Source organism: Nicotiana sylvestris, chromosome 8, assembly GCF_000393655.2.
Source record: "Nicotiana sylvestris chromosome 8, ASM39365v2, whole genome shotgun sequence".
Taxonomy (NCBI): Eukaryota; Viridiplantae; Streptophyta; class Magnoliopsida; order Solanales; family Solanaceae; genus Nicotiana; species Nicotiana sylvestris.
In genome coordinates this window covers 198957853-198982681 of record NC_091064.1, presented here as the reverse complement: position 1 = coordinate 198982681, position 24829 = coordinate 198957853, and the positions used below count along the sequence as shown (strand labels likewise).

At 36.7% G+C, this 24829-nt stretch overlaps 5 protein-coding genes across 7 annotated transcripts in view; 2 read left to right on the top strand and 3 right to left on the bottom strand.

Annotated features, from left to right (window-relative positions):
* Positions 1–4884: 4884 nt before the first annotated feature.
* Positions 4885–5906, bottom strand: LOC138876227 (uncharacterized). Its single transcript, XM_070155132.1, has 2 exons — positions 5638–5906; positions 4885–5545 (listed from the first exon to the last, which is right to left on the bottom strand). Exons 1-2 carry the CDS (start codon positions 5904–5906, stop codon positions 4885–4887), a joined length of 930 nt encoding a protein of 309 aa, XP_070011233.1.
* A 5199-nt stretch (positions 5907–11105) lies between these two features.
* On the top strand, positions 11106–13546 carry LOC104224625 (light-harvesting complex-like protein 3 isotype 2, chloroplastic). The gene is made up of 3 exons (XM_009776309.2): positions 11106–11720; positions 12829–12966; positions 13048–13546. Exons 1-3 carry the CDS (start codon positions 11321–11323, stop codon positions 13296–13298), a joined length of 789 nt encoding a protein of 262 aa, XP_009774611.1. The 5' UTR covers positions 11106–11320; the 3' UTR covers positions 13299–13546.
* Positions 13547–15344: 1798 nt separating this feature from the next.
* On the top strand, positions 15345–16508 carry LOC104224643 (uncharacterized). The gene is made up of 4 exons (XM_009776326.2): positions 15345–15687; positions 15776–16018; positions 16164–16340; positions 16419–16508. Exons 1-4 carry the CDS (start codon positions 15673–15675, stop codon positions 16479–16481), a joined length of 498 nt encoding a protein of 165 aa, XP_009774628.1. The 5' UTR covers positions 15345–15672; the 3' UTR covers positions 16482–16508.
* On the bottom strand, positions 16424–21282 carry LOC138874496 (subtilisin-like protease SBT2.5). 3 transcript variants are annotated; one of them, XM_070152991.1, is made up of 9 exons: positions 20435–21282; positions 20191–20341; positions 19663–20075; positions 19073–19171; positions 18913–18982; positions 18507–18789; positions 18091–18425; positions 17744–18011; positions 16424–17466 (listed from the first exon to the last, which is right to left on the bottom strand). In XM_070152991.1, the coding sequence occupies exons 1-9, from the start codon at positions 20554–20556 to the stop codon at positions 16778–16780; spliced, it is 2430 nt and encodes an 809-aa protein (XP_070009092.1). In that variant the 5' UTR covers positions 20557–21282; the 3' UTR covers positions 16424–16777. The 3 variants fall into 3 exon arrangements, with proteins under 3 accessions (XP_070009092.1, XP_070009093.1, XP_070009094.1); XM_070152992.1 differs by having other exon boundaries at positions 19073–19168; XM_070152993.1 differs by having other exon boundaries at positions 16425–17466; positions 21107–21282.
* Positions 21283–21379: 97 nt separating this feature from the next.
* Positions 21380–24829, bottom strand: part of LOC104224633 (uncharacterized) — a 44955-nt gene continuing 41505 nt past the window's right edge. Inside the window, exons 34-35 of the mRNA XM_070152989.1 lie at positions 22325–22481; positions 21380–21793 (exon numbers count right to left, since the gene is read on the bottom strand). Of these exons, the coding sequence (XP_070009090.1) occupies positions 21623–21793; positions 22325–22481 (328 nt within the window). The 3' untranslated portion in view covers positions 21380–21622. The remainder of the gene's footprint in view (positions 21794–22324; positions 22482–24829) is intronic.

Genomic DNA, 24829 nt, shown 5'->3' with positions numbered 1-24829 from the left:
TTAGAATGTAGTTTACCCTTAATGAGTACCATGGAGCCTTTACACACTTTAAGTATTCCATTCTCGGAGTGAAATTTATACTCTTGATCATCCAAAGTCGAAAGAGAAATCAAAATTCTCTTTATCTGAGGAACATACTAACACTCAATGTTTTTGATAATTCCGTCGAACATTCTCAATTTGATGTTACCAACCCCCATACTGGTAATGGATTATCATCTCCTATATAGACAGTCCCACTCATTTGTTTGTAAGTTGCAAACCAATTCTTATGTGGACACATGTGGAAAGTAGCACCAGAATCAAGAACTTAAGAATTTTGCCTATGACTAGAACTCACAGCACATACTTCCCCTACATAATCACTATCATCAGAATTATTGCCAGTTTCAATAATATTTTCCAAATTATCTATTTCTGCTTCCCTCTTTTCTCTTTTAGCTTAGGACAATCTCTCTTGTAGTGACCTTCCTCCCCGCACTCATAACAATTTTGCTTCCTTGATCTAGACTTTGATCTTGCGGTTGACTTTTTCCTGTTAAAGTCCTTTTGTTATGTTCTTCCTCTAATCACAAGACCCTCGCCCTCAATTCTGTTGTCTGGAAAGCTTTTTTTCAACTCTTTAGAGTTTAGTGCATTACTAACATCTTCTAGTGAAATACTATATTTCCCATATAGCAGTGTATCGGTAAAAGTATCATAAGACTGTGGTAAAGAACATAACACAATCAAGGCTTGATCCTCACTCTCAATTTTGATATCCACATTCTTTAGGTCCATTATAATTGAGTTAAACTCATCAAGGTGAGTTTTAACAGGTGTACCTTCGTTCATATGGATATTGTATAACCTCTTTTTCAGATAGAGGCGGTTTGTTAGCGATTTCTTAGAATACAGATCTTCCAGCTTCTTCCATGCCGTTGCTGCAGAAGTTTCTTCAGCAATTTCCTAAAGAACGCTATCTGTAACGCTCATGAAGATCGCAGTCAAAGCCCTCTCCTTCAGGTCTTCCTTCTTTGTCTCTTTCATATATTCAGGAAAATCCTCATCAATTGCTTTTCATAATCCTTGTAACACCAGGGAAGATTTCATCCTAATCTTCTATAGGCTGAAACTAGAACCTCCGTCAAATTTCTCTACTTCGTACTTTGTTGAAGATGATGAAGACATCTTAACCCTAAATTATGTGTAAAAACTCGAACCTTGCTCTGATACCAATTGTTGTAGAATATCGTGGGTTAACTAGCACACAATCTCACACAAAGCAAATAGAGAAGAAAAATCAACACAAGGATTTAACTATGTTCGGCTAAGCCTAATCCTCAGGGCAAAAGAAGAGAGAGTTTTCCACTATGAATGAGAAGAAAAGCACAATACAATCTATAGAATCCCAACTACAATCCCTATATATAGATCCCAAAAGGTCCCAAACATAAATGAGAAAGGTTTCCCAATTTAACAAGGACTATAGGTTTTCCTTTCCCAAATCTATTAGGACAATGGGTTTTTCTAAACCTATAGGGACTATGGGTTTCCTAAAAATACAAGGAAATAATTTAAGCCACAAATAACAAATCTTTCCCTTGGCTTAAATTCTCTTCATCAACAGGAACAACATCTCTCTACCTTTCCCTCAGCCCTCGCAAGGGCTCTATCCATTGCCGCATACATCAACCAAGTCTAGGCAACGCCTAAACTTGTTAAGAGACTCAACCTCTTCGGCCATAACACTAATTCGTCGATTTGGTTTTGTACTTTGAATAGCTTCTGAGTAGCTATAACACTCAAATGCATCAACGGTCTCTGCAACTGCCAAAGCAAATCCTATTGGATTAGTATATCCAAGAAGATTCCCATCAACTACGTTTGCAAACCTTTATGGTCGGTTGATCACTCTTTTTTCTCTGCATGTTGCAATGATATATGGTTGTTGTTGCGCAGGTTCATCAACATTATCGTCATGATCAATATTTTGCACCTCATCCACTTCTTCTACTTTAGAACTACTAGGCTGAGCTAGTGGAGATTGAATTTTTAGCTCTATGCGGTCACTGACACCACGATCTGTTTTTGCTATTGCCTTCTCCCTCTGACTGTCTAATGAGGAAGATTCACTGAATGTTATATCCTTGCTGATAATTACCCCCGGAGTCTTTTGATCTGTGCATCACAACCTATAAACTTTCACTCCAGTTGCATACCCTAGAAATATGCACTTCTTTGCCCTCGGCTCAAGTTTTCCATCCCTTACATGAGCATAAGCAGGACAACCAAATATCCTTAAATTTGAATAATCAGCAGGCGAACCGGACCATACCTCAAAAGGAGTTTTGAACTCAATAGCTGTGGATGCAGATCTATTGACCAAATAACAAGCTTTATTTATTGCTTCAGCCCAAAAAAATTTGCTAACACATGAGTGTGAAAGCATGTTTTGTGCCTTATCACAAAGTGTTCTATTCATACATTCTGCAACACCATTTTGTTGTGGTATTCCGACACAAGTGTGATGTCTCACTATGCCCTCCCTGCTGCAGAAATTATCAAACTCAAAATTGTAAAATTCCAACCCATTGTCAGTTCGAAGACGCTTAACTTTTCTTTTTGTCTGCCTCTCAACCATCGTCTTCCATTTAACAAATGTTGAAAATGCCTCATTTTTTGTTTTCAGAAAATACACTCACAGCATCCTTGAGTAATCATCAATCAAAGTCATAAAATACTTGGCACCACTCTTGGAGGGAACTCTGTTTGGACCCCACAATTCATAGTGTATATAATCTAACTTGTCTCTGGTCTTGTGCTCGGCCTTCTTGATGAACTTTACCCTTGTCTTTTTACCAAACACACAATGCTCACAAAAATTCAAAACTTGATTTTTGTACCTATTCAGCAAATTCTGCTTACTCAAAGACAATCTATTATCACTCATATGACAAGTCGCAAGTGCCACAACTGAGACTGATTCAGATCACTTTTCCTAGAAGCTACAGCAGCTTCCCCTTCAACTACACTGGCCTGAAGATGATACAATTTAGAATGTAGTTTACCCTTCATGAGTACCATGGAGCCTTTACACACTTTAAGTATTCCATTCTCAGAGTGAAATTTATACCCTTGATCATCCAAAGTCGAAAGAGAAATCAAATTTCTCTTTATCCGAGGAACATGCTAACACTCAATGTTTCTGATAATTCCGTCGAACATTCTCAATTTGATGTTACCAACAACCTCTACTGGTAATGGATTATCATTTCCCATATAGACAGTCTCACTCATTTGTTTGTAAGTTGCAAACCAATTCTTGTGTGGACACATGTGGAAAGTAGCACCAGAATCAAGAACCTAAGAATTTTGCCCATGAGTAGAACTCACAGCACATATTTCCCCTACATAATCATTATCATCAGAATTATTGCCAGTGTCAATAATATTTACCAAATTATCTATTTTTTGCTTCCCTCTTTTCTCCTTCAGCTTAGGTCAATCTCTCTTGTAGTGACCTTGCTCCCCGCACTCATAACAATTTTGCTTCCTTGCCCTAGACTTTGATCTTGCGGTTGAATTTTTCCTGTTAAAGTCCTTTTATTATGTTCTTCCTCTAATCACAAGACCCTCGCCCTCAATTCTGTTGTTTGGAAAGCTCTTTTTCAACTCTTTAGAGTTTAGTGCATTACTAACATCTTCAAGTGAAATGTTATCTTTCCCATATAACAGTGTATCGACAAAAGTATCATAAGACTGTGGTAAAGAACATAACACAATCAAGGCCTGATCCTCACTCTCAATTTTGATATCCACATTCTTCAGGTCCATTATAATTGATTTAAACTCATCAAGGTGAGTTTTAACAGGTGTATCTTCATTCATACGGAGACTGTATAACCTTTTTTTTAGGTAGAGGTAGTTTGTCAGCGATTTCTTAGAATACAGATCTTCTAGCTTCTTCCATGTCATTGTTGTAGAAGTTTCTCCTGCAATTTCTTGAAGAACGCTATCTGTAACACTCATGAAGATCGCACTCAAAGCCCTCTCCTTCAGATCTTCCTTCTTTGTCTTTTTCATATCTTCAGGAAAATCCTCATCAATTGTCTTCCATAATCCTTGTAACACCGGGGACGATTTCATCATAATCTTCCATAGACTGAAACTAGAACCTCCGTCAAATTTCTCGACTTCATACTTTGTTGAAGATGATGAAGACATCTTAACCCTAAATTATGTGTAAAAACTTGAACCTTGGTCTGATACCAATTGTTGCGGAATATCGTGGGTTAACTAGCATACAATATCACAAATAGAGAAGAAAAATTAACACAAGGATTTAACGAGGTTCGGCTAAGCCTAATCCTCGGGGCAAAAGAAGAGAGAGTTTTCCACTATGAATGAGAAGAAAAGCACAATACAATCTATAGAATCCCCAGCTACAACCCCTATATATAGATCCCAAAAGGTCCCAAACATATATGAGAAATGTTTCCCAATTTGACAAGGACTATAGGTCTTTCTTTACCAAATCTATTAGGACAATGGATTTTCCTAAACATATAGGGACTATGAGTTTCCTAAAAATACAAGAAAATAATTCAAGCCACAAATAACAGAGACCAAAAGGAAATAAGATAACAAATTTTATGAGATATTGCTAGAATTACAATCACATATAAATAATTACCCACATGCGTTATGCAATTAGAGAAAGGTGACAAAGTATTATACACCAAGACATGTACTATTTTTGATTTCTTTAAAAAAAATACTAGAATTATATTTAATCAAAATAAACTAACACTATTTCATAAAATAATATTACTAATTGGTACTAATGGCTGCTACTCATATAAACAATTATGATTAGCTACTACGAATAAGCCAAAATTAAAATCAAACTACACAATCATCTTTAACCACTGATCCATCACCGATCAAGTGGTCTATTTTTCCATCAAGGTGCTCAAAGAAGTCTCTCATATCTAAGTGGGTGATATCAAATTCATTGTCATAGACAAAATTAGTTTCAGGGCCTTTATTCTTTAGAGATGCTTGATAAAACTCAACCAAATGTCTTGGTGTACGACAAATATTTGCCCAATGTCCTTTTCCACTGCAATGATAGCATTCAGTTTCTGAATCATTAGCCTTTGGCTTCTCTTCTTTCCCTTTCCACTTTTGGTAGTTATTTTTCTTTGGGGAATGGTTAACACTAGAAAAAATTCTTCCTTGTGCACGGTTACGGCCACGGCCACGACCACGACCACAAATAGGGCTGCGACCTTTTCCACTCTTAGCATAATGGGAATACTCCTCATCCACTTCAGGCAATGGTGTAGACCCAGTGGGTCGATTTTCGTGATTTCTTATGAGCAAGTCATTGTTTCGTTCATCCACAAGGAGAAGAGAAATTAACTCAGAGTACTTCTTGAAACCTTTCTCTCTGTACTGCTGTTGCAGGACCATATTTGAGGCATGAAATGTTATAAACGTTTTTTCAAGCATATCATAGTCAGTGATAGTATCTCCATAGAGTTTCAATTTAGAAGTAATTCTGACATCGCAGAATTATATTCAAAAATATACTTAAAGTCTTAGAGCCTCAAATGAGCCCAATCATATCATGCTTGTGGAAGAGTGACCAACTTTAAGTTGTCATATCTTTCCTTTAAGCCATTCCACAAAACAAGTGGATCTTTGACTGTAAGATATTCTATTTTCAATCCTTCATCAAGGTGATGGCGCAAGAAAATCAAAGCCTTAGCATAGTCTTGGGCGGATGCTTTAGTTTTGTCTTTAATGGCGTCTCCAAGACCCATTGCATCTAAATGGATTTCAGCATCCAACACCCATGTCATATAGTTTTTGCTAGAAATTTCAAGGGCAATGAACTTTCTTGTCATAATGTCAGTCATAATTAAAAAGAGGAGAAACGTTATACCTTAATCTTCTCAAAGAGCTTCTTGAGACGGTAGAGTCTCGCACTGATAACGTGTAATAAAACAATAAAAGTAGAAGAACAATATTGCGGATAAAGAGAGAGTAATTCTTATTGAATTTTGGGATGATTTACAATGGGGTAAGATCCATCTATTTATAGGTGAAAAATGACTTAGTCACAAAGTAAAACTCTCTAAAAGATAGACATTCACTCTAATTACAATTCTATTCATAACACCAACCATAAAGTAAACCCAATATTTCTAAGGTAAAATACAAAATTGGTTGGTTGGCCTAAGCAAATTGCATTTCGTAGGCAAAATATATATAAAATATGTTTATTATATACATATACTATACATACAAAAGAATATGTATTTTGTCGCTATTATTTTTATAAACAGCTAAAAAAATATATTTTTCTTAGTTTCAACCAAGGGTATCTAACGGGTCGGGTTTAACTATAACCTAACCGGCCCAGATCGATTAAAACCTAAACCGGCCCGGACTGATACAAAGGGGGTCGGGTGGGCTGGGTTAATAAGGTAAGGGGGTTGGTTCGTTTACATTGGGGCTATCGGTTAACCGGATCGGTCAAATTCGGTCAACAATTTTTACTGTACAACCGGTTAACCGGCCCAGATCGGACCGACTCAGACACGTATAACGGCTACTTAATTTTTTTAAATTTTTTTAAGTAATGGGGCCTTTTATGACCGTTGGCAATGGTCTTATGGCCTTGGGGCCGTTGCCCAACGGCATATTTACACAAATAGCCTATTTTTGTTTTTTTAAATAAACACCTTTTGTAATTACCTAATTACCCCTTTGAAAAACTATAAATACACCTCCCTCTTCTTCATTTCTTCACTCATCTCTCATTTCTCAAACTCATATTCTTAATTATCATTCTCTCATTCTTCACTTAAAGTGCAATTAAGTATTTGGCTCTCATTTTTTTTGAAATTTCATTTATCGTATTATTTAATATTTGAAGTTTGAAGTTTGAACAATTGACGTTTCTTCGTGGTAACATTGGAGTTGCGAAATCATCAAGTGTTCAATTTATTACCGAATTCGGTGCACTCCCTTGGTTCTTTCTCTTATTTACTACTTTATTTGCATATTTAATTGTTGCTAGTAGTTAAATTTTTACAATATGTTTAATGTTGCAAAAAGAGTTTGTAATAAGGTTACTAATCGGGAAAATAAAAAAAGAGGTAGTACTTCAGCATCTGGTAGTAATTTAAATGACTACAAATATTCCTGAAACATTACCTGAGAATAATATAGATTATGAACAATTCCAGAAAGATTTTGGTATAGAAGATAATGAATTAGAAATGAAAGATGAGATACCACTTACACCTAGTAGTGCTGGAGCTGGTAGCAGGGATGGTGGTCGTGGTGCTAGTAGTAGACCACCCGTGGCTCCGACTAGTAATCGGAGAAAAAGAAGTAAGGTTTGAAAATTTTTTGTCGAAATAGAAGGTACTAATAGAGTTAAATGCAAACTTTGTAATGATACTTTTAAACATAAGACTGGAGGACAATTAGGGGGGACTGAGACACTTAGTAGACATATGAGAATTGAGCATCCTATAGAACGGGGCTCTGATGGAGATGGAAATCAAGCAACTCTAAACCCTACTACTGGAGGTCTTATGAAATATGATAAAATGAAGGATCGTGAGGAGTTAGCAAAAATGATTACTTTGGGTTGTCTACCTTTTTCTTTTGCTTCTTCATCATATCTTATTATGTATATTCAAAGGATTTACGATCCTTTATTTAAAGGTATCTCTAGAAGTACTTGTAGATCTGATATCTTTAGACTTCATGGACAATAACAAACATACATACGTTATTTGTTTAGCCACCTTCCTTGTAGAGTTCCTCTAAGTTCTGATATTGGCCATGCTGTCAATGAAATGATTATTTGACTATTACATGTCATTGGATAGATGATAGTTATTTTATACAAAAACGTATTATTGCTTTTAAATATGATGAAGATCAGAGTCATACTGCTGTGTTTATAAGTACTACTATTTGCGAAGTTGTTAAATTTTATAATCTCAAGCAAAAAGTATTGTGTATGTCTTTTGATAATGCTTCTAACAACAATGCCGCAATTTTAATATTAAAACTGCATTTGCAAACACCACTTGACGAAAATTTTCATGTTAGGTGTGCATGTCATGTTTATAATTTAATTGTTAAAAGCAGCCTTGAGTTATTTTCAACTAAGATTACTCATGTTAGAAGAGTAGTTGGTATTATTAAAGGAAATAATAGACAATCTAGAATTAGGGAATTTAAGAATAAGTGTAACGAGCATAACCTTAAGCCCAGATTCATGCTAGACGAAATTGTGACTAGATGAAATTATATATATATATTTTTAAAATGTTGCTACAAATATAAATTCCCAATAACTGAAGTTGCTAATGCGCATTGTACTGATCCAAACCGTATGTTAACAACTACTATTTGGGAGGCCATTAATGATGTTGTTAAATTTTTACATAAATTTTATACAGCTACTGTTGAGTTTTCTGGAGCATATTACCCTAATGTTACTATGGTTTTAGTACATATAGCTGAAATTTCTTTTCTACTCTTTGAATTTAAGAAGAAAGAAAAATATAGGGATGTTGTTGAAAAAATGCAAGCAAAATTCAAAAGATATTTCTTTCCAATTCCTCCGATTTACTTAATTGGTACTGTTTTAAATCCGTCTATTAAGATGTCTGATTGTCACTAATTAATCAATGTTTTATATACTTATATAGAGATTGGACCAACTGAAACCTAGATATATATGTTTGTATGAACAAGCTAAATTATTCTTTACAACAATTATATAATTATTATGCAAATATAATTGATGATGTTGCTCTTAATGTAGGCAATGTTAATTTCACTATGCATTATATCACTTCAACTATTGTGGATGATGAAGAAGGCCTTGATAGTTTTAATATTTTTTCTACATTTTCTAACACTCAAACCAGTAGCAGGAACATTGATGAACTTCAATTCTACTTGCAAAAGCAAAAAGAGCCTCGCACAAAGGAATTTTCACCTTTGGGATGGTGGCGTGAGAATGGAAAGCAATTTTCTGTTCTTTCCGCTATGGCTCGGGACATGCTGAATGTGTCAATTTCAACTATTGCATCAGGGAGTGCTTTTAGCCAAGCAAGACAACAACTTGGAGACACCAGTCACTCATTGGGAAGCAATGCTTTGGAAGTTTTAGTATGTTTCAGAGATTGGATTAGATCAGAACGAAGAAATCAAGGACGTGAAGATGTTGATAGCCCAGAAGACGAGGAACTTGGAGATATATTAACACATGGTAACCCATCTGAATTTAACACTCCAAAAGAAGGTCACTCAGTTCATATTGATTATGACGAACTTACTAAGGCAATGCAAAACCTTTGAATTTACTCTTTTTACGTTAATTTACTTGTTGTTAAATGTAAACCTTTTAATTTGTAAGTTTGAATTTTGAAATAAATGTAGCACTTGTAATTTATAAGTGCAATTTTTTCCATCTTCATTGTATTCTTTATATTTTTACATTATATTAATATAACTTACAATAGTTAAACAAAAAACAAAAACAAATTAAAAATTACACTAACCCGGCCCGGCCCCTTGTACTCGTAACCCTTACGGTTCATTTTTTTATCCGAATGAATCCGAACCCGTTAAATTCGATAAGCCCCAACCCGTAACTGGCCCGAAACCCAATCCGTACGATTCTAAATTTGCCTATCCAGCCTGGCCCATCCCACCCGTTATACACCCTTAGTTTCAACGCAGTTAATCTCAAGTACCTTTAGGAAGCAAAATTCCATTGAGATTGAAGCCTTGTCAATATCACAATTAGACAAGGCTGTCGTGCAGATTTTGTTTGGCCAATTGCTGAATTGAGTTAAACCTATGCTGGCCCACCATATCTCAAACCTTACCTTTTTTCTCTCTTTTTAATTTGAACAAATAGAATTGTATGGTTCTAATTCGGAGAATTAAATATATACTTAAGGCTTAGATTTTGATTAAGAAAAATGTTATACTTAAGACTATAATAATTTTTCTCCAATCCCCAGTTAAGCTGTTTTGAACAATGGTACATTAGATTGGTTTACACTAATCTACACTATGCTAATGAAGCTACGGCTTATATCCTTCTCCGTGTAATTATAACTTTTGCTATTTACATGTTGGAGTCGTGCCGAACTCCTCTACCGTAATAATGGACCTTTTGATAAAAAAAAAATTATACTTAAGACTATAATAATTTAGCTGATTAGGTTGCAACTTGCACCTAGTGTATATGTTTATGATCAGAGTGCTAATTATAGTGAAAACTAAAATAACTTCTAACCACGAATTAAATCTATATTAAATCTCTTAATATCAGAATAACTTATATAGTCATGATTCAATTCAGATCCATTTTAATTGATTTCTCATTTTTCGGATCTGATTGTAACAATGGAGAAGTAGGAAGACTTTGGCGATACCTCAAATTCCAAAAATGCTCCTCTAGTCCCGAGCTTGGTAAATAAGGCCGGGCACCTTCTTTCTCTTCATTTCATTTCAAGAAGAAGAAGAAAGGCGAAGTTCTTCTATCCAGTTGAGGATGAATTACAGTTCCACATCCAGCCCCAACTTCTCTTTATTAAGAAAGTTGGTTGTCTACTATAATTAGATTAAAATCGTAAAAACACACGGCGTTCAGAACCAGTCTTGAAGTGAATGAATTAGAAAGAAGTAAGGAAATGAGACGACTCTTTCTTGAACTATATTATAAGAGGTTGGTTGCTATGATGGAGAAGCAAAAATAATTTCGAGTTAAAAATTTAGCACCACCTTATCCCTTGTTTGATTACTAATTCTGGGATAAGTTATTCCATAATTAAAAATAATATCGACATAACTTATAGAGTAGCTCATGAGGGTGGAATAGTAATTCTAGGATAAATTATCTTAAAATAGAATAGTAAAATTGACAATCCAAAATGAATAACAATTGGTCGGTTTAAGTAGCAAAAAGAATGGCTAATGGCTAATGGCTAAATTACCGTAGACATCCCTATATGAATTTAGTCACAGAGACGCCTCTCGTATTTTAAAGGATTTAAGGCCTTGTGCTATGTGAGAAGAAACCAATAATTCACATATTAGGAAAATATGTGTGTATTTTCCTACTATTAGGAAGTGTATTTTATTTTAAAAGTTAAGCAAAGCAAACGAATCCAAAAGGCCCTCCCCCATTTCTGCGGCTAAGGATTGTTGAGAGATCAGTATACCAATGTCCTAAAAGCTCTTCTTTTTCTCTGCCATTACAATACCTCTTCAAACAGCTACGATAATGTCAATGGCCTTATTCTCTGCTCCTCCGCTTCATTTCCCTACTCTCTCCCCTTCAAAACATCACTCAACCCACAAACCTTATCCTTTTCTAACTTTAAAGAAACCCCATCTCTCTTTCTTGGGTTCTCCGAGAGCCATAGATAATGGGTCTAGTGCTTCTGCTGTGACTGTTGAGCCAGAAATACCTGAAGAGAAAGCTCAGGATAGTGCTGTGAAAGCTGAGGAGTCAAATGAGGCTTCTTTGGACTCTAATGGGTCAGCGCCGGTTGCATCCACCGGAGCTCCGGCACCGGAGACTGTAAAAAAATTTCAAGATCCTAGATGGGTTAGTGGGACTTGGGATTTGAATCAGTTTAAGAAAGATGGAGAGACCCATTGGGATTCTGTTATTGATGCTGGTGAGTCTTTACCTCTCTGCTTTGCATGTTGCTCCTTTTCTCCATTAATTTGATTATTGTTCTTTCGACATGCAACTTCTTTTTCAGTTTATTTAATTTATTTAACTTATGATTACCAAAATTTTACTTCAGTCTGGCTACAGTGAATGCTGTTTCGGATGATATTTATACTAGCTACACTTGTTTTTCCTTAGTTGAATAGCATGAAGAGTTTGTTTAGTAGTGATATCTGGATTACACAAAGAATTAAAAGTTCATGGTTAAGAAGTGGTTCCAGTAACTTTTGTCTTCAGACCAACAAGGGTTGTGGTGGAGTCATAAGTACTGCTTCATCCTTAACCAGAGGTCTGGGTTAGATGGGGTCGCCTTTGCTAGGGAGCGCTTTACCCCCAATGTGGGACTTCCCGCCGCGAATCCGGATTTAGTCGGCCCCAATGTGGGTACCGGACACCGGATGTGAAACCAAAAAAAAAAAAAACTTTTGTCTTTAATCCTTAAGCAGGAGCTGATGAACAATGAAAAGAGGGGGTTAACCTAGATATGGAACTTTCTATGACTTATGGAGTAGATGTGGTGTCATTCAGCCTTCTTGCATGACCAAAGTTTGTCGATTTGATATGCTTTCTTTTTGATAAAGTACTAATTTTATTACTTTGTTGGGGGAAAGGATGATTTGATTCATGCTTGATGCATCATCTTGAATTTATATCAAATGTATATGACAAGGGAGTATTTGTTGAAAGTTGATGCACTAAACCAGCAACTATGTGGTTGTTACTCTTAATAGTAAAGCTATAACGTATTGATCGTTTTTCCTCTGTTTCAGTTGCTAAGCCTTTGAATTGAGCTTATTGTCAGCCATCACCTAACAGTTTATTCAGATGGTGTAATATAGCGTACAACTAATAATTTTTCAGTTTTTTCTTCTTCGTCGTTACATATACTAGATGTTTTCTAATTATAAATTGTCTTAGCTCGACTTAAGGTATACCGAGCAGTAATTAAGAGTAGAAAACATCACTACATCTCCTTTTCTAGAGCCTCCTTTTTGGGGCATTCAAATGAAATCGCTTGATTTACTAACAATCGAATGGCTATTCATCTGCAGAGGTTAGGAGAAGGAAATGGTTGGAAGATAATCCAGAGTCGTCAAGTAATGAAGAACCTGTGCTTTTTGACACCTCCATTATTCCTTGGTGGGCATGGATGAAGAGGTTCCATCTTCCTGAAGCTGAACTTCTCAATGGTTTGCTCCTATCCTATTTCCGGTAGTTGTTTCCAGTTCTCAAACACAAAGCTCTAATATAGTAACTTAAATCTTATGCAGGTCGTGCTGCAATGGTTGGTTTCTTTATGGCCTATTTTGTGGATAGCTTGACTGGCGTAGGCCTCGTTGACCAAATGGGCAACTTCTTTTGCAAAACACTATTGTTTATAGCTGTGGCCGGTGTGCTTCTGATCCGCAAGAATGAGGATATAGAAACAGTCAAAAAGTTGGTGGAAGAGTCTACTTTTTATGACAAGCAGTGGCAAGCATCTTGGAAAGATGAGAACTCAAGCAGTTCAAAGGACTCTTGAACACATTTCTCACTTAATCTTTGATTTTCATGTATTTAATTGGATGACTGTGATCAGGAGATATCAAGATGCCAGTCAAAGGAGAGCGTAGAATTGTATTTGCCATTTTGTTTTAGTTCTTTTTTTTTTGTTTTAGTTCTCAATGTATCTTTCTTCTTTTTTTATTTTGTTTTCCGGCAATGATTTTTTTTTCCTCGTCTTTGTTGTAAACAAATTTTTAGCTGATCTATAATAGTTCTATTTCATCAGATTCCATAGTCATCCTTCAACCTCGAGCGTTGCTTGTATACTGTAACTCTATTCTTCAATCAGTGTTTGAGGTATTACTCAGGTTTGGAACAGATAGCTTCATATTGGCAAAGGTAAGTCTGCAATGGAATCCCAGGTGTCCTTGAATTAAGCTAAGAAAAAGAAAAAAAGAAGAAGCAATTGCTTGAGAATTGGTTGTCTGTAGGATTCCTTAATGCTCTGAGGGCGGACTATATCAGTATCATTGGCTCTTCTTTGGCAAAACTTACATGTGTCAACTTCTCGTTGTTAATGATTCTTTTAATTGTTGAGTTTTGTGACAACCTCTTGCTGTTGGTTCTTGTTAGATTGATTGACTTCTTAGTTTCTGTATTAGTGATGCTTTGATCAATAAGAACTTTTTCTTGTTTGTGATATACTTTTGATGTTGTCATTGTCCAAAATTGGTCACTCACCTGTAGTTTTTTAATACCTGTGATGGTGAATTACCATGAAAAAGAAGAAACTGATATTATTGGTGATAGGTGTACAAACAAAGTCCCGCATTGGTAGCGGAAAAGATTAAGAGTCTACTAATAAGTTGTAGGGATCTTAATGGTATGAGGCCTTTTGAATAAAATCATACGGGCTTGGTCCAAAGCGGACAATATTACACTATATTAAAAGTATCATTGAGTTGTTTTAGCCCAACAATTGGGCGGAAGAGGACTCTGCTTGCTTATTAGCTTAACTTCAATTCCTTTATTTATGTAACCACCTTAAGAAAGAGACAAGAAATCGACAAAATGATAGATGATTTCTTCGCATATGTTCAAGTCTTTGGCGGACAGAATTACTGAGTGTCTATGCTAGTGGAAGGTAGCAAGTATCCGGTGAAGTGATAAAAGTGCACTCAAGCTGTCTCGAACATGTGTCTTCCGCATGCTACAAGATCATTGATTCAACTGTTGGGGTGTAATTATCAGATGGTAAAACTGATGCTCCAAAGATTGTCACAGGTGGACAAGAATTATAGGCAACTCAAATACACCTTTTTTTAAAAAAAAAATAAAAAATAAAATCTGGGCACAACACTAAGGACACTAATTGCAAGAAGGAAAAGGAAAGCTACCTTTTCTAAATCTTGCATTATTTTTTTTAAAGCATGTATAATCCAGTAAAATTAAAAGAATTTTTATTTACGTCCGATAGTGCAAAGAATTTTTATACGTTTAGTTTGATCGGTTACAATAAATTAATTATCCTCCTTTTGAAGTTACCCGTCCATGTTCAATGTAGATAGTTACTTACAATTAGCTTTTAATTATCGGTGGATACAATTTTGAACACAAAAAATTAATTAATTTAGAACTTCTTTTTTCTCATTAAATTTAATATTTGCACCCTACCTAAGCTTGTCAACAACATAAGAGGAAAAAAGAAGAAAATCTAGGAGTGGTTGCTATAGGCTTATAACAACACATGAAGAGTTATAGGATGGTAATACTAGCACATCATAAAATCCACCTATGTTGATTCAATAAGTTTAATGATTTAAATGTCCCTATTATCTAACCATACACAACATTTTCTACTTTATCATTACCTAAATGATAAAGACAAAAGGAGAAAGAAATGTAAACATAAAGCAATAACAAAGTATTTCCTTTTCAAAGTAGAATTCATTGTTTACTTTTAATTTTATCTATCTTAATCATAATTTAGATTTCTTTTTTGGAAGGACCTTCCTTATTATAATATATATTCGGTTACGATTTTAACAATGAATTAAGACCAAGTTATCTTCCTTCCTTTAGGCCTGCATTCCACTTTATATGAACCATCAACCAACATTTTCCTATTTTTTGTAGATCACCACTTCTTCATCTCCAATTTCTTCACATATATACTCCTTTCACTCTTTCTTCAATAACCCCCACCCCACCCCCAAACCTCCACCAACAAAAAAGGAAGGAAAAAGAAGAAGCCCATTGAAAGAATACAACAACAACAACATACCTATTATCATCCCACACCGCGAGCCCGGGAAGATAGTGTGTACGCAGACCTTATCCATACCTTGTGAATGTAGAGAGGCTGTTTCCAATAGACCCTCGGCACTCCATTAAAATAATAAAAAGAAAAAATGCCAACAAGAATGGTTAGTGCAGTGATCATCCTTAGTCTTCTTTTGAATTTTCTTGCAAAAAATAATGCTAAGTTGCTTTCTTTTTTTGTTGATGGTTTAGGTTACGTACTATAGAGAAAGGACAGTATATGTTTCTGTTCTTGTAGAGGGGCCTAAGAGAAAGAGGAGCAGTTCATCAAATAACAAATATCATCAACATCTTCATGTTAGACATGTTGCTAATGTTGGAGGATACAACAGAAAAGCTCAGCTTCTTGACTACTCAAGAAATCTTCGAGCTTCGGCGCAATCACAGCCATCAACACCTTTGGCTCCACAGCCAATTCAAAGACAGAATTCTCAGGTTCTAATATCATTATTATATGCATTGCCTAAATAAGATAGGAAGTTGGAAGGATAAAGAAGAAGATCATTGTACACAGCTCATATATTTAGGACTGAAATTGCAGTAGCAGTATTTTCTAACCATCTATAACACATTTTTCCAGATTGTTGCAGTGAAAAACAAGCCAAGATATGTAAGTCTACCAACTTGTATGGGAAGATGGAAATTTGTTATGCCAAGGTTCCTCAGAACATTCATGCCTCAGAATAAGAAATCCAAGAAGAAGAATAATATGGCTTCTAAAACCAATAAAATGAAAGCTATAGTGAAAAGTTTTCAAGTAAGTTGCTTATTGATATGTTATGCAATTCTAGCTTTTACAAAATATCTGCATTATAAAACACTCACTTTCTTTCAGATTCAAAGAAAGCCTGGCCTATTCTCCAAAATGTTTGCTTCACTACGAAAGGGTCGTCGATGAACAGACTCATCAACTAAGTCCAAGAATCAAGGTGTTCAAAGGTCCATACATTAACAAACTGAAGAGTGATAATTCCTATTAAATCTTACTTTCATGTCCCCTCTTCATTTCATTTTATTTTTCTATCTCCTATATATTGGAGGGGGTTGGATATACTTCAAGCTCCCAAGCTTAGAAGAAGTTACCTGAACGAATTTCCCTTATTTAGGTAAACTGCATCACAATCACAATCTTAGTCTGATTACAATGTAAGCTAGTGTAGAATAGTTTATTTATTGAAAACATATACAAGAGCATCATGAATGTAAAGTGCTGCTTACAAACACTGCCAAAGGCACTCGAACTCTATGGTTTTGGTTACCTTCGAACACGATTTCTCCAAATGAGTAAACATTGGTTGTCTGAGTTGCATTTAGGACAATTGTAATATGTCTTGAAGCATTGGCCATTATCTTAAAAACTTGTGGCGCTACAGAAACGCTCACGCCCAGAGGCTCTTTCACGATCACCTGGTACTTTTCATCTACACCACCTACGTTAGTCACCCTCCTGATCACATTTCTTGAGCCTACCAAATTTGATATTGTCACACTCGGCGTGTTTAAATCCGAGCACCATGCTTTTTTCTTGTTCGGGCATCCAACTCCAACTGCTCGTCTTACAGACATTTCATCGACTCCTGGAACTGAACATAAAAACAGTACATAGTGTTTAAACCCTGCCTTGAAAACAAGTCCAGGGTCAATGGCTCGGGAAGGATTGACAAGTCCGGATCCAAAATCAAATGGAGTAGCAGGAGTTAGCTGGTTGGTTTGTTGAGCTAAAATAGGGGCATTTGACTGCCCAGTTACATCTGCAGTTGTCATCATTGCGGATGTAATGGCAGCAGGTGTCCATCCCGGGTGCTTCTGTTTAATTAGAGCAGCGATTCCAGCAATGTGTGGTGTAGCCATGCTTGTTCCAGATAGTAGTGCAAAATTTTGTCCTGGTAAAAAGATGTGGTTTCATATTACCATTCTTGAAAGTAGAAATAATTGATATTTGAAAAAGGCACCATATGACAAATAATTCTTGAGTACCAGGTGAATCTTCGTAGCTTAGTTGGTTGGGTACTTGAACCTTCACCTTGTTGGTGAGGGTTCGATTCCCAACTTTATAATCTCCTCCCCATTCCCCCTTTCCTACCCCCTATTTAATAAATAAATAAAAAATCTTGAGTAGCGTTTTCCAAGTGTGTCAAATGAGCATTTGTATATTTATACCTTTGATGTATCGATCTCCTTCACTAGTAGGGCTCCAGGAAGCCCATATCGAGGAACCTGGAGCCATGATGTTTGGTTTAAGGACATCAGCAGTGTCTAAGAATGCATTGTTCACATCAGGACCTCTAGATGAATACGATGCCACAACTGGATCCTGCTTGGTATAACTAGCTTGTCTCCCGTCCAAAATTCTTGCTGTAGCTCTGAAACTAATAGCCCTTCCACTTCTACTTCGTAATGTGTTGGAGTTATAATATTCGCGCAGAGCCTGCACCAGACAACAAAGAGCACCAGAATTAATACAAAGTTGATAGTCTTATCAAGTATTATGGATACAAGATAGATACCGTAGAGGCCTCCATGTTGTTTAAGATTAGACCAGGTACCGACAAGGTCATTGTGGCTCCCTTAATTTGTTCAGAGCCAATATCAGGATCCATTGTCAGTACAAAGCCAGCAGCCCCAATTTTTTGTATTGTATCAGCAACAGTGGCTATGCTTGCCGTCTCTGATTCAAAATCAAAAGTGTATGTGCATATCACTATCTTCCCATGAACTAAAGTTCGGATGAATGTTTCTGTCTCTTGGCAGCTCTCAACTGTCAAGAGGCCAGAGGTAGTGTTCCCTTTACAAACATCAGATGCAGCAGCAAGTTGGAAATACGTTCCTGAAAGCGTTGGGGCTGCAAAGTAAGATGTGGAAACCACATTTTCAGTGATCAACTGAGAAAGTTAACAGCAAGAAAGGGGTAAGGGGACTTAACGTGAAAGACCACTGCCAGAGAAGCTCTGTCCATTGCCTAGAACAATTGAATTATTATATCTACGATCTGTAGTGGAGGCAGCAACACTTGTGATCCAGGGACTAAAGGAAAGAATGGAAGTTGAAGAAGGACCACCATTTCCAGCAGCTTGAACAACCAGCACACCAGCTCTTGTGGCAAATAAAAGCTGCATTTCAAGAACATTGAGGAAAGCAGAAGGACCGGAAGGGACATTTGCTGGCCCTACAGAAAGGCTTAATATATCCACTCCATCTTCCACTGCCTAAACAATAAGAAAGTTTGCCAAAATTAACTAGGAGTTTCAGCTATTTTAACTTATGAAAAGTCTAAAAAAGGGGTAAAGATGCATAACAAGTTAAATACTATTCATTGACAATTGCGGAACCTGATCTACTGCAGCCACAACATCTGACATGAAACCTCCGAAAGAGTACATGGCCTTATACACTGCAATCCTGTTACAGCACAGTTCATTGTCATTATCAAGATCAAACTTCACATGTAAAACTCTTGATAGAAAAATAAAAACAGCATACTAAGATTACCCTGCTCCTGGAGCCATACCACTTGCATAACCGTAGTTGAAATGGTTGACGATGACAGGAACATTATGATTTCCTGCTGCAGTTGACGCTGTATGGCTGCTGTTTTCAAACATCTTTCATAGATTATGAACATGCATTATCGTTAAAAAATATCAAATAAAATAGAACGATAATGATTAAAAAGGCTAGATATGATAAAGATATGTGCTTTGTGCCTAACTCAACCCCAAAAGCTAGCTCATCAGGTGAGGATTGCCCAAGCCATATAAGGAGACCAAATCCCCCATCCCTTAGCCGATGTGGGAGACCCAACACCCCTCCCCTCCACCCCGCACGCCTAGGCCTGCCAGCTGGAGCGGGAACAATATAATATGGGGAACCCAACATCGGTGAAACAAAGAATTTGGATGGGTCCGGCTTTGATACCATGATAAAGATATGGACATTGGGCCTAACTCAACCCCAAAAGCTAGCTCATGATGTGAGGATTGCCCAAGCCATATGAGGATACCAAATCCTCATCCCTTAGGCGATGTGCGAGGCTCAACAAGATATAACACAAAGTATGTGGTTCATGCTAAGTGACCTGCCTTCCGTGTCCATCAGCATCAAAAGGGGAAGCATAGTCACGAGAGGCGTTGAATTCACCAGCAGCAGTTGCAGCTCTTGCAAAATATTGTGCTCCAACTATCTTGTTGTTGCAGGCTGTTTCAGGGAATCTATCCCCAGTCACACACTTCCCTTTGAACTTTCCACTTTTCACAACTACACCCCGGCGATCACCATTTGATGCTTGAGCCAAAAAGCTCGGATGGAATGGATTGATTCCTGTATCAATCATTCCAATCACAACTCCTGCCCCTGAAGCCGTAGCACCACCTAATTTAGGCCAGACACCAGCAGGAATTCCTAAAAAGTCAGGTGTATGTGTTGTCAACTTCTTCATCTTCACATCTTCATAAATGGCTCTAACGCCTTCTGCATTCTCTAGAATATCAAGGGCCTGCAGCAATGTAACACTTTCAATTATTCGAGCATTTAGCTCGTCAAAGAGAGTAAAAAAGTAACATGTTTAAGTAGTTAGTTATATCAAGTCAAAAAGAAATATAAATGCCTACCTCATGAGATGTCAAATGAATGGAAAATCCATTGATCAAATGAGTGTAGCTGTAAACTTTGGTATACACACTTCTTTCAAGGAGATTTTCTAGAAGCATGTCATGTTGTTTTCTTAACGTTTCCTTGTAGATATCAAAATCTTCAAAATTCCTGCAAAAAGTTTGGCATAATAATCAATAGTAAAGCAGAGTGCATGCTTAATGGTCAGACCAAACATGCTAAGAAAGAGGCTAGAGTTTTTACTTTGATTTTGTAGATACAAAAGGGTCATCTTCCATTAGAACTATAAAGATTTTTGCATTTGCCATTAAGGGCTCCCATATAATGATAAATGAGAGGGCAATGAAGGTGAAAATGGCTGCCATTGTTTTACTAGAGATATGGTATATTGTAGGAAGGAAAAGTAATCACCTTTAAAGCACTACTGTTTTGCATGCATGTTTTTCTCATTTTCAAACCACCACCACCACAGTCCATTTTGGTTTTGCACCTCTTCCTTATGCGTGGAATGGGTTATTATTTGGGGAATTTTCTTTTTTCTTTAGTTTCTGGTTTGAGTAGAAGTAAAGCATGCTAATAGTCACCTAATAGGTTAAACATACTGCTATAAAGTTTTCAGGTTTTCTGCAAGAACATTGGCTTTATTTCTTCCATTTTCTTTTTCACTTGTCCAAACTTCTTGGCTTTCATTTTGCAAATTTCAGTTGTCTTTTTTTGTTTTTCTCACACAACGCTCTCACTCCACTTTTCTTTCCTACCTAGACTTCGTTCTTCAAGGAGATACATGCATTTCCTCTTTTGTGCTCGCTATTTGCTTGTGCCTTTAGTTGAAGTACAAGTCTCGTTTGCCTAAATAGACTTTGCTCGAGTCAATTACAAACTTAACCCACAGATCAGAGGTAACCAAATTTGAACCTGAGAATTCGGTGGCTGAGTAATCTCTTAAATAGAATTGATATTTTTCTGTGGTAAGTGGTAAAGAAACCAAATTAAGGCCCCAAGCAAGAGATCAGCTCCTCTTGTTTTATGGTGGCTGCATGGGGAGAGAAAAGGGAAGAACATTTCTAATCATCAGCCTTCGCTATACTTCAAAACAAGAAGCAATTGCTTGCAATTTCATTCTGAATAATCAAAACAAGTACCTATTGTATACAACTTGGTAGGAGAAAAGACACAACACAGAGAAAATACTAATCCAATGAGAAACAATTAGGATGAACCATTGTTCCCTTAGCTTCAAATTACTTGCAGATCGGACATCTTTCATAACACAATTGGAACCACTCAAGAACAACAATGTCACCACATACTGAGGGGTACATATACATGTGTTCTTTATATTAATATATATTACTCGTAATTGTACAATAAATATGAGGATTGATAGAAGCAATTAGCTATATTGCACAGAACAAAAGTTCATAATGTAATTCAGCAGCTACTGGATCTTTGTTGCCTAGTGTATTCCCAAAGTGCAATGGCACCACTGACATGAACGTTGAGTGATCGAACTACTCCCAACTGTGGGATTTCTATGCAAGCATCCAGAATGTGAATGATGTCCACTGGTATACCCTCTTTTTCTCGGCCAAGGACTAAGACCTAGAAATATTCAACCAATCATCAGACTCGTTACAAAGATAATGTCTTAAAAAATCATGAGTTACACATCAATATATCAGTTTAGTTTATGAATCATGAATTAAATCAATAACAAAAACACAAACGTCGAAAGATTAGAATAATTATCTAAAACTGCTTTCTAGCGTAACTTTTAATTCCTTTCGTGAAAGAGAATTTTTAAGAATAGTTTTATGCCTTTCACAAAAAATTGGTATTATTGTCAAAATTAGTGATATACACACGTTTTCAAGTTTAGCATTAGCACTCTCTTTCTCCTTTTCTTATAAAAACCACGTGGTATAGAATACTATAAACATTAAAAGGTATTGATATTTGGTACAAAATAGCCCTTCAAATTAAATGAAAACAAAAGACAAGCTACTGCAATAGTCTTATGATATTTGCCACAAGAACCAAAATCTATAATCAGAACTAGTGAAGATAATTTCACAAAAATTTTCACTCAAGGGAAAGAAGAAGAGATCACCATGTTGACTGTATGAAACTCACCGTCCTCTTAGGAAACGCGTATCGGTCAAGAGAAATGCTGTTTGCTGTTTGCTCCAGACCTAAGATGGAGAATCCTTCTTGCTTCTTTTTCTCCAAGAAAACTTTCATACTACTAACTGGGACTTCAACAATTGGCACCCATTTCTCTGCAGTTACACTACACGTACAACAAATAATTCCAGTCAATTTGCAAAGGAACCCATAATTCATGACTATCCAGATAACCAAGCATTTCATCTCCAACTTAGATAACCCAACATTTTTCCCTATCCAGGTAACTTTCCCATTGGTTATGCTGATCTAAAGTTCCAATACAAAAAACAAAAGTTTGTATAGAGGATTTGCAAGTTGTGAATTTCCAGCTCATTCAATTCAAGTTTGCTTTTGTATTTTGTTTTTTTTCTTTTTTACCAATCAAAAAAAGTTTGAAGTTTTTTCTGCAGTTCTTATCAAGGAAGGCGGTTCATTTATATGATTAATATTACTTAATTGATGCTTATTTTCTTGGTTCTACATGTTATTTATCAAAAAGGCAATTTCAGTTGGTCTCATAAGAATTATTTATTTATTTTTGTTGATTAGTGTAATTAGTAGGAAGATTTGATTAGATTAGATTTTATTCTCTAGCCTAATTATAAGCTGATTTTATTCTGTAGCTTAATTGTAGCAATTACTGATTTCTTTTCCTAGATTAGCATAGGATTCATTGTATAAGTATCAGTACTCTTGATGTGAATAATATACTAAATACAAGAAGCTCTATTCTTCTACTTGAAATCATCATGGTATCAGAGCCTCTGCTGCCATTTTGAGGTGAGTTTCCTCCCTCCGCAGCACTATAGATTCCAGTTCTTTGAAAGAGATCGAGTTTTTCCTCCCTCACGGTGGTTGTCCGCATTGAAGCCATTATATACCAGTAGTGTGGAAAAACTAACACCACTACAAGCTTCCTCAGGCGACGGCGACCAAACCCCAGTGAGCAGCTCCGAGAAACACCTCCGCACGCGCCTCCATGCGCCACCAACAGTTCCAGCTTCGGCGCGCGTGAATCCCACGCGCTGGCGAGTAGACAGCTTTCCGGCGAGTTTTTCTGGAATTTTTTTTGCTCCCTTCAGGTCGCCAGCACAGTTCGACCCTACCCCAGTTGCAATTTTTTTTTCTATCATCAGAGGTAGGGTCTCTGCTTCTCAGCCCTTGTTTCCAGTAAGGTTGCTGCTGCTTTTTTTTCTTGAAGTTCAAGTTTAGCTTCTGGACTACTAATTAAGAAATAATGGGGGACACCAAATCACCAGATAATTCTCTTTCACTTATGGTTAATTCTGTTTCACAAGTTAGCACAGTTAAATTGGAGGGGCTGGTACATATCTTGCTTGGTCAAGATATTGTTTGCTTTTTATTAAGTCCAGAAAGTTGCTTAGTTATATTACGGGAGAAAAGAAAGCACCTGTTGTGACTGATGCTAGCTATAGTCAGTGGGATTCAGATAATTCCCTAGTTATGACATGGCTTTTGAATACTATGCACCCTCGAATTTCTAAACAGTATTTATTGCTTGATACTGCTGAAAAGATATGGAATTCCACTAAGCGCACTTACTCTCGTAAGGGAAATGACGCTCAGGTCTTTGAAATTCGAAATAAGACTCATGCCACTAAGCAAAGTGAGTTGACTATCACTGACTACTATTCCGAGTTAACTGGGTTATGGCAGGAAATTGACTACTATCAGGATCTCCAAGCAAAGTGTACCGATGATGCAGTTCTCTTTCAAAAATTGGTTGAAAAGGAAAGGATATATGATTTTTTAGGTTTGAACCCAGAATACGATCAGATCAGGGTCCAAGTTCTTGGTAAAGTTCTTTTTCCTTCTCTTGAGGATGCACACTCTTATGTTCAACAGGAAGAGAGCCGACGAAGAGTCATGCTTTATTCCACACCAACCGAGAAGTCTGGGTTAACTGTGTCTCATGAGCAAACAAAGGTGTTCACTTCTGATAAAGATCATTTGCACTGTGACTACTGTGGAAAGTCAAGACATACAAAAGAGACATGCTAGAAACTGCATGGTAGACCAACTAGAGGTCGTGGAGGCAAGCGTGTCGGTCTATCAAGGGGTCAAGCTAATATTGCAGAAAATGTGGAAACATTCGGAGAAAATGCTTCAAATGAAACTTTGTCTTCGGAGGAAGTTCAGCACCTTCACCGTCTCCTGAACAATCTTGACACTTCTAATGTTGGGACTTCCAATTATGTGCAGTCAAGTATTGCCTTTAATGCCCATCTTAATTCTTGGATTATTGATTCTGGTGCGAATAGACACATGACAGGCTCCTCTAAAGGCTTTCAAAACTACTCTCCTAGTCCCAAAGGGGACTGTGCCAGAATAGCCAATGGCTCTCTAACTCCTGTCTCTGGAACAGGTTCTGTTATCTGTACACCTGATATTACATTGTCATCAGTTCTTCATGTACCTGAGTTTCCCGTTAACTTGTTATCTGTTAACGCC

Bases quoted from the DNA above. Each gene is read 5' to 3' on its own strand.
- LOC138876227 (XM_070155132.1), bottom strand. From the start codon at position 5,906: ATGACTGACATTATGACAAGAAAGTTCATTGCCCTTGAAATTTCTAGC. The intron at 5,546-5,637 runs GTTGGTCACTCT...CTGCGATGTCAG, and splicing joins GAAAGATATGACAACTTAAA to AATTACTTCTAAATTGAAAC.
- LOC104224625 (XM_009776309.2), top strand. From the start codon at position 11,321: ATGTCAATGGCCTTATTCTCTGCTCCTCCGCTTCATTTCCCTACTCTC. The intron at 11,721-12,828 runs GTGAGTCTTTAC...ATTCATCTGCAG, and splicing joins GGATTCTGTTATTGATGCTG to AGGTTAGGAGAAGGAAATGG. The intron at 12,967-13,047 runs GTTTGCTCCTAT...AATCTTATGCAG, and splicing joins TGAAGCTGAACTTCTCAATG to GTCGTGCTGCAATGGTTGGT.
- LOC104224643 (XM_009776326.2), top strand. The intron at 16,019-16,163 runs GTTCTAATATCA...ACATTTTTCCAG, and splicing joins TTCAAAGACAGAATTCTCAG to ATTGTTGCAGTGAAAAACAA. The intron at 16,341-16,418 runs GTAAGTTGCTTA...ACTTTCTTTCAG, and splicing joins CTATAGTGAAAAGTTTTCAA to ATTCAAAGAAAGCCTGGCCT.
- LOC138874496 (XM_070152991.1), bottom strand. From the start codon at position 20,556: ATGGCAGCCATTTTCACCTTCATTGCCCTCTCATTTATCATTATATGG. The intron at 20,076-20,190 runs GTAGGCATTTAT...ACATTGCTGCAG, and splicing joins TTCATTTGACATCTCATGAG to GCCCTTGATATTCTAGAGAA. The intron at 18,983-19,072 runs GTAATCTTAGTA...GTGCTGTAACAG, and splicing joins GGTATGGCTCCAGGAGCAGG to GATTGCAGTGTATAAGGCCA.